Raw genomic sequence first — 13,133 nt, 5'->3', positions numbered from 1 at the left:
GAGCAGCAGCAGTTAAATACAGCATATATTAGAATCATCAACTGCCTCCTGGGTAGATGGCTTTAGAATGACTTTAAACATTCTGTCTGAAGGTCAAAAAGCAATTTCAGTTTGCCAGATAGGTGGAAACCTGAAGGGAGCATGAGGCATACCTGGTCTTGGCAAGGACTGATTCTGGACATCTGGGTTGCTTCTTTGGGATTCGGTCCCCAGATGACGCAATATGGTCTGGTGGTTAAGATCGAGTGCTTCACGTTCAGCCCTGGCCGCAGATCCCACCCTGCCACTTGCCAGCAGGGGGACGTTGGCCGAGTGATTCGGCCATTTTGAATCTCAGTTTCCTGTTCTACAAAACAGGGTTAATAATACTTCCTACCTAAAGGGGCTTTTGTAAGGTTGGAATGTGATGGCATAGTTAACTTATTAACCAATATCTGCTTTCAAGAAAGCTCTTATAATAATACTATACATAATATTATTATCCTGTTATTCAAATCCAAATAAATTGTAACACAGTTGTTAACTTTAAAAGCAAACCCTCATGCAGGACAATATTTCTATGGGGAACATGGACTCTGAGTCAAGATAACAGAAACACACCCTCTCCCCCATAGCTCTGTCTGTGGGGGGGCATTCATGTTGAGTCTAGAAAGTAGAGACACCATTCCGTTAAGAATGTTAACTATAGGGGCCAGCCCAGTGGCGCAGCGGTTAAGTTTGTACGTTCAGCTTCTCAGCGGCCCGGGGTTCGCCGGTTCGGATCCCTGGTGCGGACATGGCACCGCTTGGCACACCATGCTGTGGTAGGCGTCCCACGTATAAAGTAGAGGAAGATGGGCATGGATGTAAGCTCAGGGCCAGCCTTCCTCAGCAAAAAGAGGAGGACTGGCAGTAGTTAGCTCAGGGCTAATCTTCCTCAAAAAGAAAAAAAGAATGTTAACTATATACAACAGTCAACACAATAGTATGGCGAGCCCATGTGCCCGTCACCAGCCCCCACAACCGTCAACCGCAGTTGCTCCGTCCACAACTGTGTCCACTTCCCTCCCTCCATAAGATTTGAAGCCCTAGACATACCAATTCATCTACAAAAATTTCAGTATATGTCTCTAAATGGACGTATTTTTAACATAACCACAATATTATTATCCTAAAATCAATGCTAATTTTTAATATGATTAAATATCCAATCAGTGTTCGAATTTTTAGTGGTCTCATAAATATTTTTTACAGTTTTCTTTTAGTCTCATAAATGTCATAAATATTTTAAAAATCAGAATCCAGATAAATTCCACTCATTACAATTGGTTGCTCCATCTTCTGGATCTCTTTTAACTTATAAATTCCCCCTCTGTTGATTTTTTTCCTTGTAATTTATTCTTTGACAAAGTGTGTCTGCTCTGCAGTTTCCACAGTTTGGAAATTGTTGATTACATCCCATGTTGTCGTGTGGCCTGTTCCTTTGACCTGTTCCTTTGACCTCTGTGTTTCCTATATGTCAGCCATCAACCTGATTCAGGTTAGACTATGTCCCAGGTGGTGGTGAATTCTGCCATCAGCAGGCACATTGGTGTCTCCTGTCTCTCTGTTTGTGATGTTGACAGTCACTGATGCTCAGTAGCTGGCTCCATTATTTCATTAGGATTGCAAAATAGTCATCTTCTAATTCTTTTCCCCGCCTCTTATTAACCCTGAGAGTCCCCCAGGATTGGTCTTTTCACTGCCATCACCATCACTTTTGACTGGTTTTCTGTTCTCCCTCATGTGATATAAGAAGGACCCCAGGTTCCCCAGGTGTACAGGAGGGGGCTTATGGAAGAGAAGCCTCAGCCACAGAGGACCCCTTCATCTGTACTGTAGTGGCTGTCATGCCCCCGTAGGCCCACCCACCCACAGCTACACTGACAGAAGAACAGGACAGGCACAGGATACAGTGGGGAGAGACTCCAGAGAGTGACATGTCTATAGCAGCAAAAGGGATCAGGAACAAGAGGAGAAACAGCTGGAGTTGCTTGCCAGTTGGCAATTTAGAGTCACCATGCCCGGCTGCCGTTCCTATAGGAGGCCAGAGATCAAGCTGGTAGGATACCTCGATGGGTTGTCCTGTGGCCAGGAAGCCATCAAGATCTTTAGGTCTTTGAGTTGGGGAAAGAGCAGCAGTGGCCCACAATGCCCTGGAAACTCTCCCCAGCTGTCTTTGCCCATGGGTTTTCTAGGATTCCTCCATGAGAGTCTTCTAATACTAAAGATGAAGGAACCAGAACATTTACCTGCCAAAAACACCCAAGGAATTTGTGTAAGCTTCTTCCTTTCCAACACATGTGTTAGGAGCACTGCACAATGTGTTCACTCAATCCTTATGGAGAATCATAGCCCAGAATTTTTTCATAAAGCCAAGAGCCCGTCGGACCTGGAATTACAGCATAACGGTAACAGAGATTCACAGGATCCCAACCTGTGACCTCAGGAAACCAAAGACAGAGGCCTAGACCGCCCACCAGCCTGTAACTCGTAGGCCATGAGGTGCTGCACTGGGTAGCGGCACGAATGAGACATTCTCTGCTTCCCCACTAAGCGTGTCCCTGCCACCAAGGCCCTGGAGACCCGGCCCAGAGAAGGTAGACCTTGCCCATCCCACTGAGTCTCATCACAGCCCTTCTATGCACAGACTCCCAAGTAAGAGAACTCAATCCAGAGGTCCCGCCATTGACATTGAAGATGTTGCAGAGAAAGCAGTGTGTCACTAATTACTTATGTTCTGTTGATTTTATTTTCACTTACCATATCCTTAAACTGGAAAATGGAACATGTTGCATATTCTGAGGGGTAATGGGGTGACAAAATAACATTACAGTCATGTGCCACATTACGAAGTTTTGGTCAACAACAGACTGCATATACGATGATGGTCCCCTAAGATTAGTACCATGTGGCCTAGGTGTGTAGTTGGCTATACCGTCTGGGTTTGTGTAAGTACATTCTATGACCTCAAAACAACAAATCACCTAACAACGCTTTCTCAGAATGTATCCCTATCATTAAGTGATGCATGACTGTAATAACTTGAGGCATGGGGTCCCCCACAATGCGTCCAGACTGAGAGCTGCAGGGAGCGCTGGGTGGGAGGAACAGCAAACGCTAATGGGGCTTTTCTGCTTATTCCTTTGTTCAGATATAACGCTTGCATACACCAGTGCTTCGAAAGGAGGACGAAAGGTGCTGGAAACATGGTCAACGGCTTGGCCAACAATGCTGAAATTGACGACAGCAGCAACTGCGACGCCACCGTGGTGCTACTCAAGAAAGGTAACGTAGGAGAGCCATGTACCAGAGGAGTGCCCACCCACTCTCACAGCCGCTGCTGGGCCCGAAGCTGACTGGAGAGCATGCTGCCCACCCCAGAGGAGACTAAGGGAGAGAAGGTTCTGGTCCTCCCTCCCTCCCTTTGGCTACATCATGGGGCAGTCTCACACCTGGTGATGAGCCCACTTGGAAAGCCCCATGGAAGTTCTTGAGCAAAACATTTGTTGGGAATGATACAGGGATATTAGGCCAGGATGGTAAAGGAGAGAAGACCACAGGTTTTGAGGTATTGACTCTGTCACATTTTGGCTGTGTGACCATGAAACCTCAATTTTCTCTTCTGCAATTGGGGGATAATTTTTGTAATGAGTCAAGGAGATAGAATATGTAAAATACTCCATTAATGAAAGCTGTTATTAGTATATTGTATCCAGATTCATTCTCAGGCTAAAGTATGTCAGCTTCCAAGCTGCAAAATGACATAGAACGTTATCTTTTTTCCCCAAAGTAATTCCTATATTCAATAGATTCTTATTAAACAGTTGATATACTAAGAGAAATAATATAGTACTCTCTAATAAATAATATTCCTTCTTAGAGGAACACAGAAAATTATCATTTACTTTTCCCTAGAATGTGTTTCATTTTTCATTTAATTTTCTTTTAACTTTCCCCTTGAAATGTGCAGGTTTGTTTCTTCTTGGTCCCTTATGGTTGCTTTACAGGAAAAACAAAAAAGAAATGAGAAAATACAGGCTATTTTCAAATATATGTCTGACTTTGAAATCTGTGGGTAATTATTAGATTTTGAAATTCAATTATTTGATATACTTTTCTGACTAATTATATGCATGTTTAACAAAAGACTTGAGTTTTCAGTGCCATCCCACATAAGGATTTCATTTAGTTTCTTCTCTTCTGGGCAGTTTATAACCATAAAAGGAATATTCTTAGGGAATCAAAGAGAGCTACCTAATATCCGTCAGTGTTTTCCAGAGATTGTTTCATGTTTTAGTGGCTTGGAAAACAGGAGTGGGAACCAGGAGAGGCTGTGGCCAGGTACCCATGAGCTGTGTGCTCAGATTGCACACTCAGGGAGGTCTGCCAGCAAATCATTACCCGGGGTTCGTCCCACGCCCCCTCTGGACCTCAGGCCTCTGTAATGTGGACAGCTCCCCCAGCCACCCCTTTGTCAGCCCTGCTCATAGGCTGGCCTGAGCAACATGTACATTCCCCACCATGCCCTCCACTTGACACTAAAGTCAATTCTGAAGCTTTTAACAGCTCAGTGTGAACATTGTTGTCATTTGGAGCATGTAAAGGGTTACTAAAGATTACTGGGGTCTTTCCTGTGTCCCAGATCTGAGTGGTAGGAAAAGAATCCTTTGAGGACAGGGAGGAATTCCCTTATGTTACCATGTATTCTTACTATGTCAGTGAATGATGCTTAAGTTATTTCAAGTCATTTCAAAAGAGCTATCAATGAGCCCCATGGAAAACAGATTTTGACTCTTCTCCAAATTTCGCTCACTGCAACCCTCCCTGGATGGATGGATAGATGGATGGATGGATGGATGGATGGATGGAAGGGTGGGTGGATAGATAGATGGGTAGATGGAAGGATGGACAGATGGGAGGAAGGATGGATGGAAGGAAGAAGGAAGAATGATGGAAGGAACAAAGGAAGGATAGATCAGTAGATGGGAGGAAGGAAGGTAGGAAGGAAGGAAAAGGGGGAGGAGAGAAGGAGGGAAAGAGAGAGGGAGGGAGGAAGGAAAGGAAGACTGAATGAATATCTCTTCCCTGTTCCTAGCCTCAATGTTATTTTTATTCTGTTTTTTGTCTCTTTAGCCAATTTCCAGCGCAAAGCGTCAGTGATCATGGTAGATGAGCTGCTGTCAGCCTACCCACACCAGCTGTCTTTCTCTGAGGCTGGCCTTCGAATCATGATCACCAGCCACTTTCCCCCCAAGACCCGACTCTCCATGGCCAGTCGCATGTTGATCAATGAGGTATCTGGGAAAGCACGGTCCTTTTGCCACTGGACAGGGGTGAGAAACTTTGGGGAGGGGAGCAATTTTCCTGGTCTGAAAGTGGAAGCACCTGACTCAACATTTAACAGAATTATATCCCTCGGCCGTTTCCCAACATCGTTGCTCGCTGGGCCAGCTGTGCATCCTGGTCCTTGCTCTTCCTCCACGTGTTGAAAGACATGGTCTGGCTCCCAGTTATATAGAAAAACTCTCCTGTCCCCTTCTGCCTACCTTTTTCTTTTTATCTTCCATTTGAATAAAGCCCTCTGACGTGAACTTGCACTGAAGTACTTGCTAAATCAGAGTTACCTTAGTTTAAAGTAGTGCGGAGTCTCTGACCTGAATTTTTCTTTCTGTGTTCCTTTCTCTGGATGGCAGCCTTATTGATACACTAGTCCAAATACATTTGTGTGGCTTTCTCACACATGGACCAAGGGATTCATACAATCTGGAGATGAAAGATAGTGCCACAGTGCACAGGGAATCAAGAAGCCTGATAGAAAAGAAGTGTGCACCTGAGACATAGGAATTTTCCTCTAAAAGGATTTGCAAGTTCCAATGGGTCATAAAAGGCTAATCCTTCCTCCCAGAAGGAGTTTGTCTGAGTTGCTTATTACTTTGAGGAATCCCTTAAGACTTGACTGCAGAGTCTCCTGGAAGCATCTCCTTGTCAAGTGCCTAGGAAAGATCCCAGTGCTGACGTTCTGGGTGTAAGGACTCACAGTCCCTCTGACCATGTTAAGAGTGCGCCTTTCTCTTTCCAGAGACAAAGACTGATAAACAGCAGGGCTTACGCCAATGGAGAATCCGAGGTGGCCATCAAAATCCCAATTAAGCACACCGTGGAGAACGGGACAGGGCCCAGCAATGCCCCAGACAGAGGTGTGAACGGGACTCGGAGGGACGATGTTGTTGCCGAGGCTGGCAACGAGACAGAGAATGAGAATGAGGACAATGAGAACAATGAGAATGATGAGGAGGAAGAGGAGGATGAGGAGGAGGATGAAGGACCGTACACACCATTCGACCCCCCCTGTAAGAGGTCCTATGTCTGGGCTGGGGTTGGGAGCTGTGTTGAAGCCACTGAGTAGATGCCCTTGACTTTGAAGATCTTTCTGCCATTCAATTCAAAGAATATCTCTATGTGAGCGTAAAAAGATTTATATTAATTTCTACAACAGGCAAGACTCTGTTGTACAGGGTCCAAAGATGACCAAGATGACGACACATGATCATTGGTTGAAATGTGGGAGCTTTGACCCAATGTGTAATTGGTTGGCATTTTGTGGCACAAGGCCCTCTCTTAGCTGTTCTGCAGGACCTTTGGGTGCTAAGGAGGAAATGCACGTGAGCTGTGTTAGCAAAGAAGCTTGGTGCTCAAGGGAAGAGGCCTTCACCCAGCTTCACCCGTCCCATTCCAGCTGGCAGGGGAGCTGTCCTGTCTTGGCCAGCCCTAGGGGACACATGCAGCCCTCCCACTTGGCCTTGGTTTTCCTTCTCACTTCCTGCTCCTCACCCCCATTCAGATCCTTCATCTGCCACAACCTGCTGTTTCCAGGGCGGGCACCACAGGAGATGCAGTCTTGGGCAAAAAACATTCCAGCTCTAACTAACTCTCGCATGGTGGGGCTTGCCAAGGAAATCTCCGTGGTACCTTGAAGGGGTGGGGATAAGCAAGGCTTGTAAAGCTTTCAGGCCGTCAGGGTGGTGTCCTTCCTGCCTGCTACCTCCAACAAAGACTTGGCTGTTCCAGCGACCTTGTGCCCCTACTGTACCCATTAGTGGAGTGGATGGACTAAGCCCAAAGATTTCTGCCTATTTGCTAGTATTTCAGGAAAGAGTTCAGCGGTCCAGTTCACATTCACTGTCAAGTGTGTGAGGCTTAATTAACGTGGGCGACTTCTGTGAGATGTTTCAATTTACAGGAGGACTATAAATTCTGAGGCAGGCTTGCTTGATCCACTTGAAAGGCCGTTTAGTGGCGGCACGTGGGTGCAGAGTGTCAGAGTGGGGTCTTATTTTCAGATGCAAGGTCTTTCTGTGCTCCTCTTAGTATCCAGGGGACAGCAAGTAACACTCAGACCAGAACTGCTCCTGTGCCCCCACAGGGCCTCTGAGAGCTCAATCTTGTCAAGGACTTATCAAAACTAACTAGAAAATATCCACCCAGATTCCTATACCCCAAACTCCAGAACTGCCCAGCCAGAGTTAGATCAGTACCTGTTAGTAGGTTAACTTGATAGAGAAAAGTATACTGGCTCTTTATCCATTTTGCCACTGTTGGCTATATTTCTTGGCAACTCTCTTCCTTACCAACCAGGACAAAAACATTTTATGGACTAAATGACCAGACGCTCCATTCTTCCCTTGTAAACCTTTGTGCTCAGTTTCTATTGCTAAGCAACAAATTCACACATACTTAACAGCTTAGAACTCCCATTGATTTGCTCCCGGTTCTGAGGGTCAGAAGTCCTGCAAGGCCTACCTGGATTTCAGAGGCTCACAAGACCATAATCGAGGTGTGGGCAGGGCTGCAGTCCTTTCTGGAGGTCCCGGGAGGATCCCTCCTGAGCACGTTCAGGTTGCTGACGGAAGTTGGTTCCCTGCGGTTGTACAGCTGAGGTCCTGGTTCCTTGCTGGCTGTTGGCCAGGTGATGCTCTCTGCTCCTAGAGGCCGCCTGTGTTCCTCGTCACATGGCCCCTCCATCTTCAAACCAGCAACGGTGTCTTGGGTCCTTCTCACTCTTCTAACCTGTCTGGCTTCCCCTCTGCTTGTGGGGGCTCCTGTGAATAGACAGGCCTAGTCTGATTAGAGCTGCATGGCCTCCCCATCTGGGGGTCAGCTCTGCCCACACAGCACAGCACAGTCAGGGGACTGACAGCTCCTCCTCCTCACAGGTTCCGAGAATTGGGGCACAGAATCTTGGGGCCCATGTCTGCAATTCTGCCTGGCCCAGCTCTTGTTTTCAGAGTCCACCATCGTCAGCTCATAACCAAGCTCCAGAAGTGCCCATTCTGCTAGAGTCTCTCACTGATTAGAGAAGTAGCGGGGCAGGTGAAGAGTCTGTACGTGAGCAGGCGTGGTGTTGCCCTCCCGGTTCCCAGAAGCCCCAAGTAAACCCCTCCAGGCAGACCACTAAAGACACGTGTGGGACCAGACACATCGTCTGGCTCCCACACCTGGGCCTCATTACTTAGTGGGGGAAAAAGGCTCCCCTGCAGATCACTTCTTCTGTACCTCTCACTTGGACCCGATAAATTCCAGACCTCACTGTGAGGTTTCAGAGTGTCTTGAAACTCCTGCTGGCTGCCCCGCCGCGTCTCTGTGATTAGGGTGCAGATGAGGAGGCCACTTGTATGTTCGGAGACATGACTGGAGAGGTGGACTCGGGACCCCCACCTCAGGGACCCTGCATCCTTTGGAAGCACAGGCCTGAGAGGAGAAACAATGCTCTGCGTGGTCCTGCCTCCCCTTGGGGTCTCTGCCTCATGCCAGGGTCCCGAACTGGTGCGATAGGAAGTGGGATCCCAAGTTCTGCCGTACCAGCCCTCTCCCCTGGGCATCCTGATAAAGTGCAGCCTCTGATTCCGGAGGTCTGGGTGGGGCTCGAGATTTTGCATTGCTCACAAGCCCCCAGGTGACACCGATGCTGCTGGGCCGTGGGCCACCCCTGAGCGGCTGGAGCCCTGGAGTCACCCCAGCAATCCTCACAGCTCTTCTGAGACTCAGGGGACCCTCAGGCAGAGCGAGTTTCACCTCTGAAGTGCAGAGTGGGCTTGTCCAGTTCTGACCCTCTGTTCTCCACCAGCGCTGAGAAACCCCATTCCTCAGAAACTTCCATTTGAGGCTAGGGGGTTAAGTGTCGAGCCAGGCCCTCCCCGGGGCAGGCCGGCCCCCTTGCAGGGGCGATCAGGCCAGAGCGAGCGCGCCGCAGGCCAGCAGAGGGCACTCGAGGAGCCGCGAGGACTCAGCCCCGGAACCTCATGTCGGGTTCCTCTCACCTTAAGTTCCTTTGGCCTGAAGAAGGTCCGTCCCCACAATGAGGACATTTTCCCTCTCGTGGTCATCCTGCAAGGGCCGGGCTCCCTGTGTTTCTGTCACTCAGCTGCAGGGCTTTTTTCTCCCCAGGGCTTGACTATAGTGGGTACAATTAACAAGTAAATAATTAACAAATAAGGAGTATGTAGGTATAGGCATATGTATGACATTTGTGTATGTGTCTGTATACATGAATATAAGTGTATATGCACATATGTACTCTGCACGTGTGGTATAATGTATGCACATAACATGTTGATATACATACTGTATACATGTAGTATATGTGTTGAATGTTTATAAAACATATGTACATGTATTAACATGCCTGTGTATATATGTGCATATAATATATATAGGTTAAATTCATATGGTATATATGTATATTATATACACCTCTGCATAGTGTATGTGTACATATATACATACATATAAATTGTACAGATATTCTTATTTCTTGTGTGAAGAAAGCCTTACTACTGACTGACAGAAAGAGAAACATTTACATGTGTATGTAGGTAAATACACTTCCATAGAAAAAAGACTGAAGAGAAATACACCAAAATATAAGTATGTTTATCCTAGGTGGAATTATATTTGATTTTTTCTCTATTTCCCATTTTAAAACAATGTACATTTTTATTGCCTATATAATTAGAACAAATGTATATATTCAGCTCTAGGTCTAAAATACTAAGCAATGACTTTTTCTCTTTCCAATAGAATTAAGCTTCCCAAAAAGCTTAATAAGGAATATAACTTAGGAACAAGTCCTCGGCTTTTTAGAGCTGGTCACACTCAAAGGGACGCTCTGTGCTCCGAGTGCCCGTTCACGCCCCTGGCTTCCTCTCCCAGTTGCTGGCTGTCTCTCGAGAAATCGCGTCCCTGCCCACGCATCGGGTCCCTGAGCAGAGAGTTTGGTTTCGTAATTCACTGCTGCATCCTCGGCACCTGGAGCCGTGGCTGGCACAGAATGGCGCAGTGGGCATCAGTGGATATCTGTTAAATGAACGAACAAACCTATCCCCAGGTGGCTCTATTTGGACCACATGGCAATGGAACAAAAGAGGAGAAAATGTCCAGAAATGCTGTTGACTCAAAGAGGAGAGGAAACGGTTTTTACCCCTTTGTTCAGAAATGGAAGTTTATATTAGCTAAAATGTGGACGGACGATTCTTACCTGACTGCTCTCGCTCCCCAAATCATTGAAAAAGCACATTTCTGTATCACCTGGTTTGCTCAAGGAGTTATGTTTGTTATATGACGTTTAAAGGTATATTCCAGATGATACTCATTGAATTTCTACGTCCTTGTTACAAGGGAGCTATAACTTACAGAAAGCAGCCCTATCATTTTTAATGTCAGTGAGAACTGTTTCTAGTTACACTGCCCTCCTTGTGTCAAGTCAGAATTTTTAAAGCAGCTGCGAGAAAAAACTCGACTCATTTGTGCTAACTTGTACTCCTTGCAGCTTTACCTAATAAGAATCATTTTCTACGCTCTTGCAGTAGTAAGTTCTGACTTTGTTTTTCTTCTCTTTTTTATCTTCTGAAGAATGACGAAGAGCCAAACTGAAGTCGTTTCTCTTCCCAGCCATGTGTTCCTTTATAACTTCGATTGGGCGTGTACTGTAAACCAGATCTAGTCTTCCTCCCTCTCCCTGTGAGGGAGTCAGGAAGACCGGAAGGCCAGGAAGGGAGAACCCACGATGGAGAAGTGCTTGTCACCACATTGCAGCATTTAGGAACGTGCAGAATTCAGAAAGCATTTGGGATCCAAAGATCTGGCCATCTTCTGGATTCTGCAACATTTAAAAGTCCCTCACAAAACAACTCTCAGATAGTCTTTTCGCTTTGTAACCCAGCCAAACTCAGTCTAAATGTTCTCATCATTCACTTCACCATCTCCAGATCTTAAATCTGAAAAGGTGCATAGTAGCTAATAGAGAAAGATTTCCCCTTTCTGAATAATTTGTTCTCTTTGCCTTATTCTGCATTTATAAGTGGGATACCCTTAGACTCTTAAAAACAAATAAATTTTCTTTGAGCATGTGATAAATGCCCTGCACTGTTCATGGCATTCAAAACAGAGTGGTAAACCAGCTAGAGAAAACACTCATTCTTACAGAGTTTATATTCTAGTTTGGGGGCAACTGAAAATAAATGAGGAAACAAATGAACTTGATAATTTCAGACAGAATAAATTTGTCATGAAATGACTAAAAGCAGGTGATGGGAAAGCAAGGAGTGTGGTAGGTGAGAGTCTTGTTTAGATTGGGTGATCTGAGTGATCAGGTGACGTTTGAACTGTGAAGTGGCCTGCATGACAGGGCCGAGTCAGCCACGAGGAGATCCAGGCAGAGGGAATGGCAAGTGCAAAGGCCCTGAGGCAGAAAGAGGCTTGGAGTGTCTGAGGAGGAAGGTCAAAGCAGGGGAATGTGTGAGTAGGGAGAGTGGCAGGTGGGGGCCAAATCAAGTAAGGCCTCGTCAGCCGTATTGGGAAGATGTGGTTTTACTCTGAGAGCTGTGGAAGCTAATGGAAGGTTCTAGAACAGTCTGCTTTTGAGGCTGTCCCTCTTGCTATTGGTGGTGAGCACATGGAGGCAGGGCAGGTGTAGGAGCCAGGAGTCCCCTCAGCAGCCAGGTCTTCAGCCAGGTCATGTGTGGAGGACTGGGCCCAGAGGGAAGCAGTGGGGATATAATGAGTTGCAGACAGATGAGAATGCCCTGGGCAAGTTGCCAGGGTTGGGCATAGGGGATGAAAGAACGGGGAGAGTCAAGAATGACCTTGAGTATTTTGACTCCAGCAACTTGCAAGCTTACGTTGTCCCAGCCCCTATCGTAATATCATCTCATTTAATTTTTCCAGCAACTCTGTGAGCTCAGTGCTGTTGTGTCCATATTTTACAGATGAGGAAACTGAGGCTCAGGGAATTTAAATAACTGAGCCACTCGACCCAGACAGAGCAGGGATCGCACCGAGTGCTATCTGATGAGAAATCCCCACTCTCCCCCCAGAGACTGCCCTGCCTCGGCCATCGGAGGGGGGCCTGGGGGCCAGAAGTGATGTCATGTAACTTTACACTGCAGTTTTAAGAAATTATTGGGAGTCTGGCAAGAGATAAAAGAAATAAGTGCTGGATAGTGATAGAAAATTATGGAATAAATTTTGTTAAACGTTTTATTAATCACTGTTCAAAATGTAATTTTAAAAATACCTCCGTAACTCTGGTGGGAATATAAAATGGTGGAATCATTTTGGAAAACTGTTTGGCAGTTTCTTCTAAAGTTAAATAAACACTATGACTCAGCAATTCTACTTCTGGGTCTTTGCCCAAGAAAAATGAGAACATGCCCACAAAAAGACTTGTAGACAATGCTCATAGCCACTTTAGTCGTAATACCCCAAACCTGGAAACACCTCAAATTCCCATCCACAGGAGAACAGATAGACAAACTGTGTATCCACAGGGTAGAGCACTACACAGCTTTTCAAAGGAATGAGTTACTGACACATGAATGAATCTCAAAAAACATTTTATTGAATAAAAGAAGGTAGACACAAAGACATACCATATGATTTTGTTATTTGAAGTTGGAGAACAGGAAAAACTGATCTGTGGTGGTAGGGACTGGGGGATTGACTAGAACGAGGCACAGGGAACTTTCTGGAAGATGGAGATGTTCTGTATTCTCACTGAAGTGGGAATCACACATGAGTGTACATATTTCGTAGCAGAGGTGAGTTACCCCTTAAGC

General features: G+C 46.1%; 1 protein-coding gene across 3 annotated transcripts in view; it reads left to right on the top strand.

The window, feature by feature from the left end:
- The window catches only part of SLC24A3 (solute carrier family 24 member 3), a 458,647-nt gene that overhangs the window by 416,835 nt on the left and 28,679 nt on the right, over positions 1-13,133 (top strand). For all 3 annotated transcript variants that reach the window (XM_005604455.4, XM_023626042.2, XM_023626044.2), the window contains exons 10-12: positions 3,173-3,306; positions 5,155-5,315; positions 6,101-6,371. In XM_005604455.4, coding sequence (XP_005604512.2) covers positions 3,173-3,306; positions 5,155-5,315; positions 6,101-6,371 — 566 coding nt within the window. The remainder of the gene's footprint in view (positions 1-3,172; positions 3,307-5,154; positions 5,316-6,100; positions 6,372-13,133) is intronic.

This window comes from Equus caballus, chromosome 22, assembly GCF_041296265.1.
Source record: "Equus caballus isolate H_3958 breed thoroughbred chromosome 22, TB-T2T, whole genome shotgun sequence".
Lineage (NCBI taxonomy): Eukaryota > Metazoa > Chordata > Mammalia > Perissodactyla > Equidae > Equus > Equus caballus.
The sequence above is the reverse complement of the archived record's forward strand: the minus strand, read 5'-3'. Positions and strand labels throughout refer to the sequence as shown.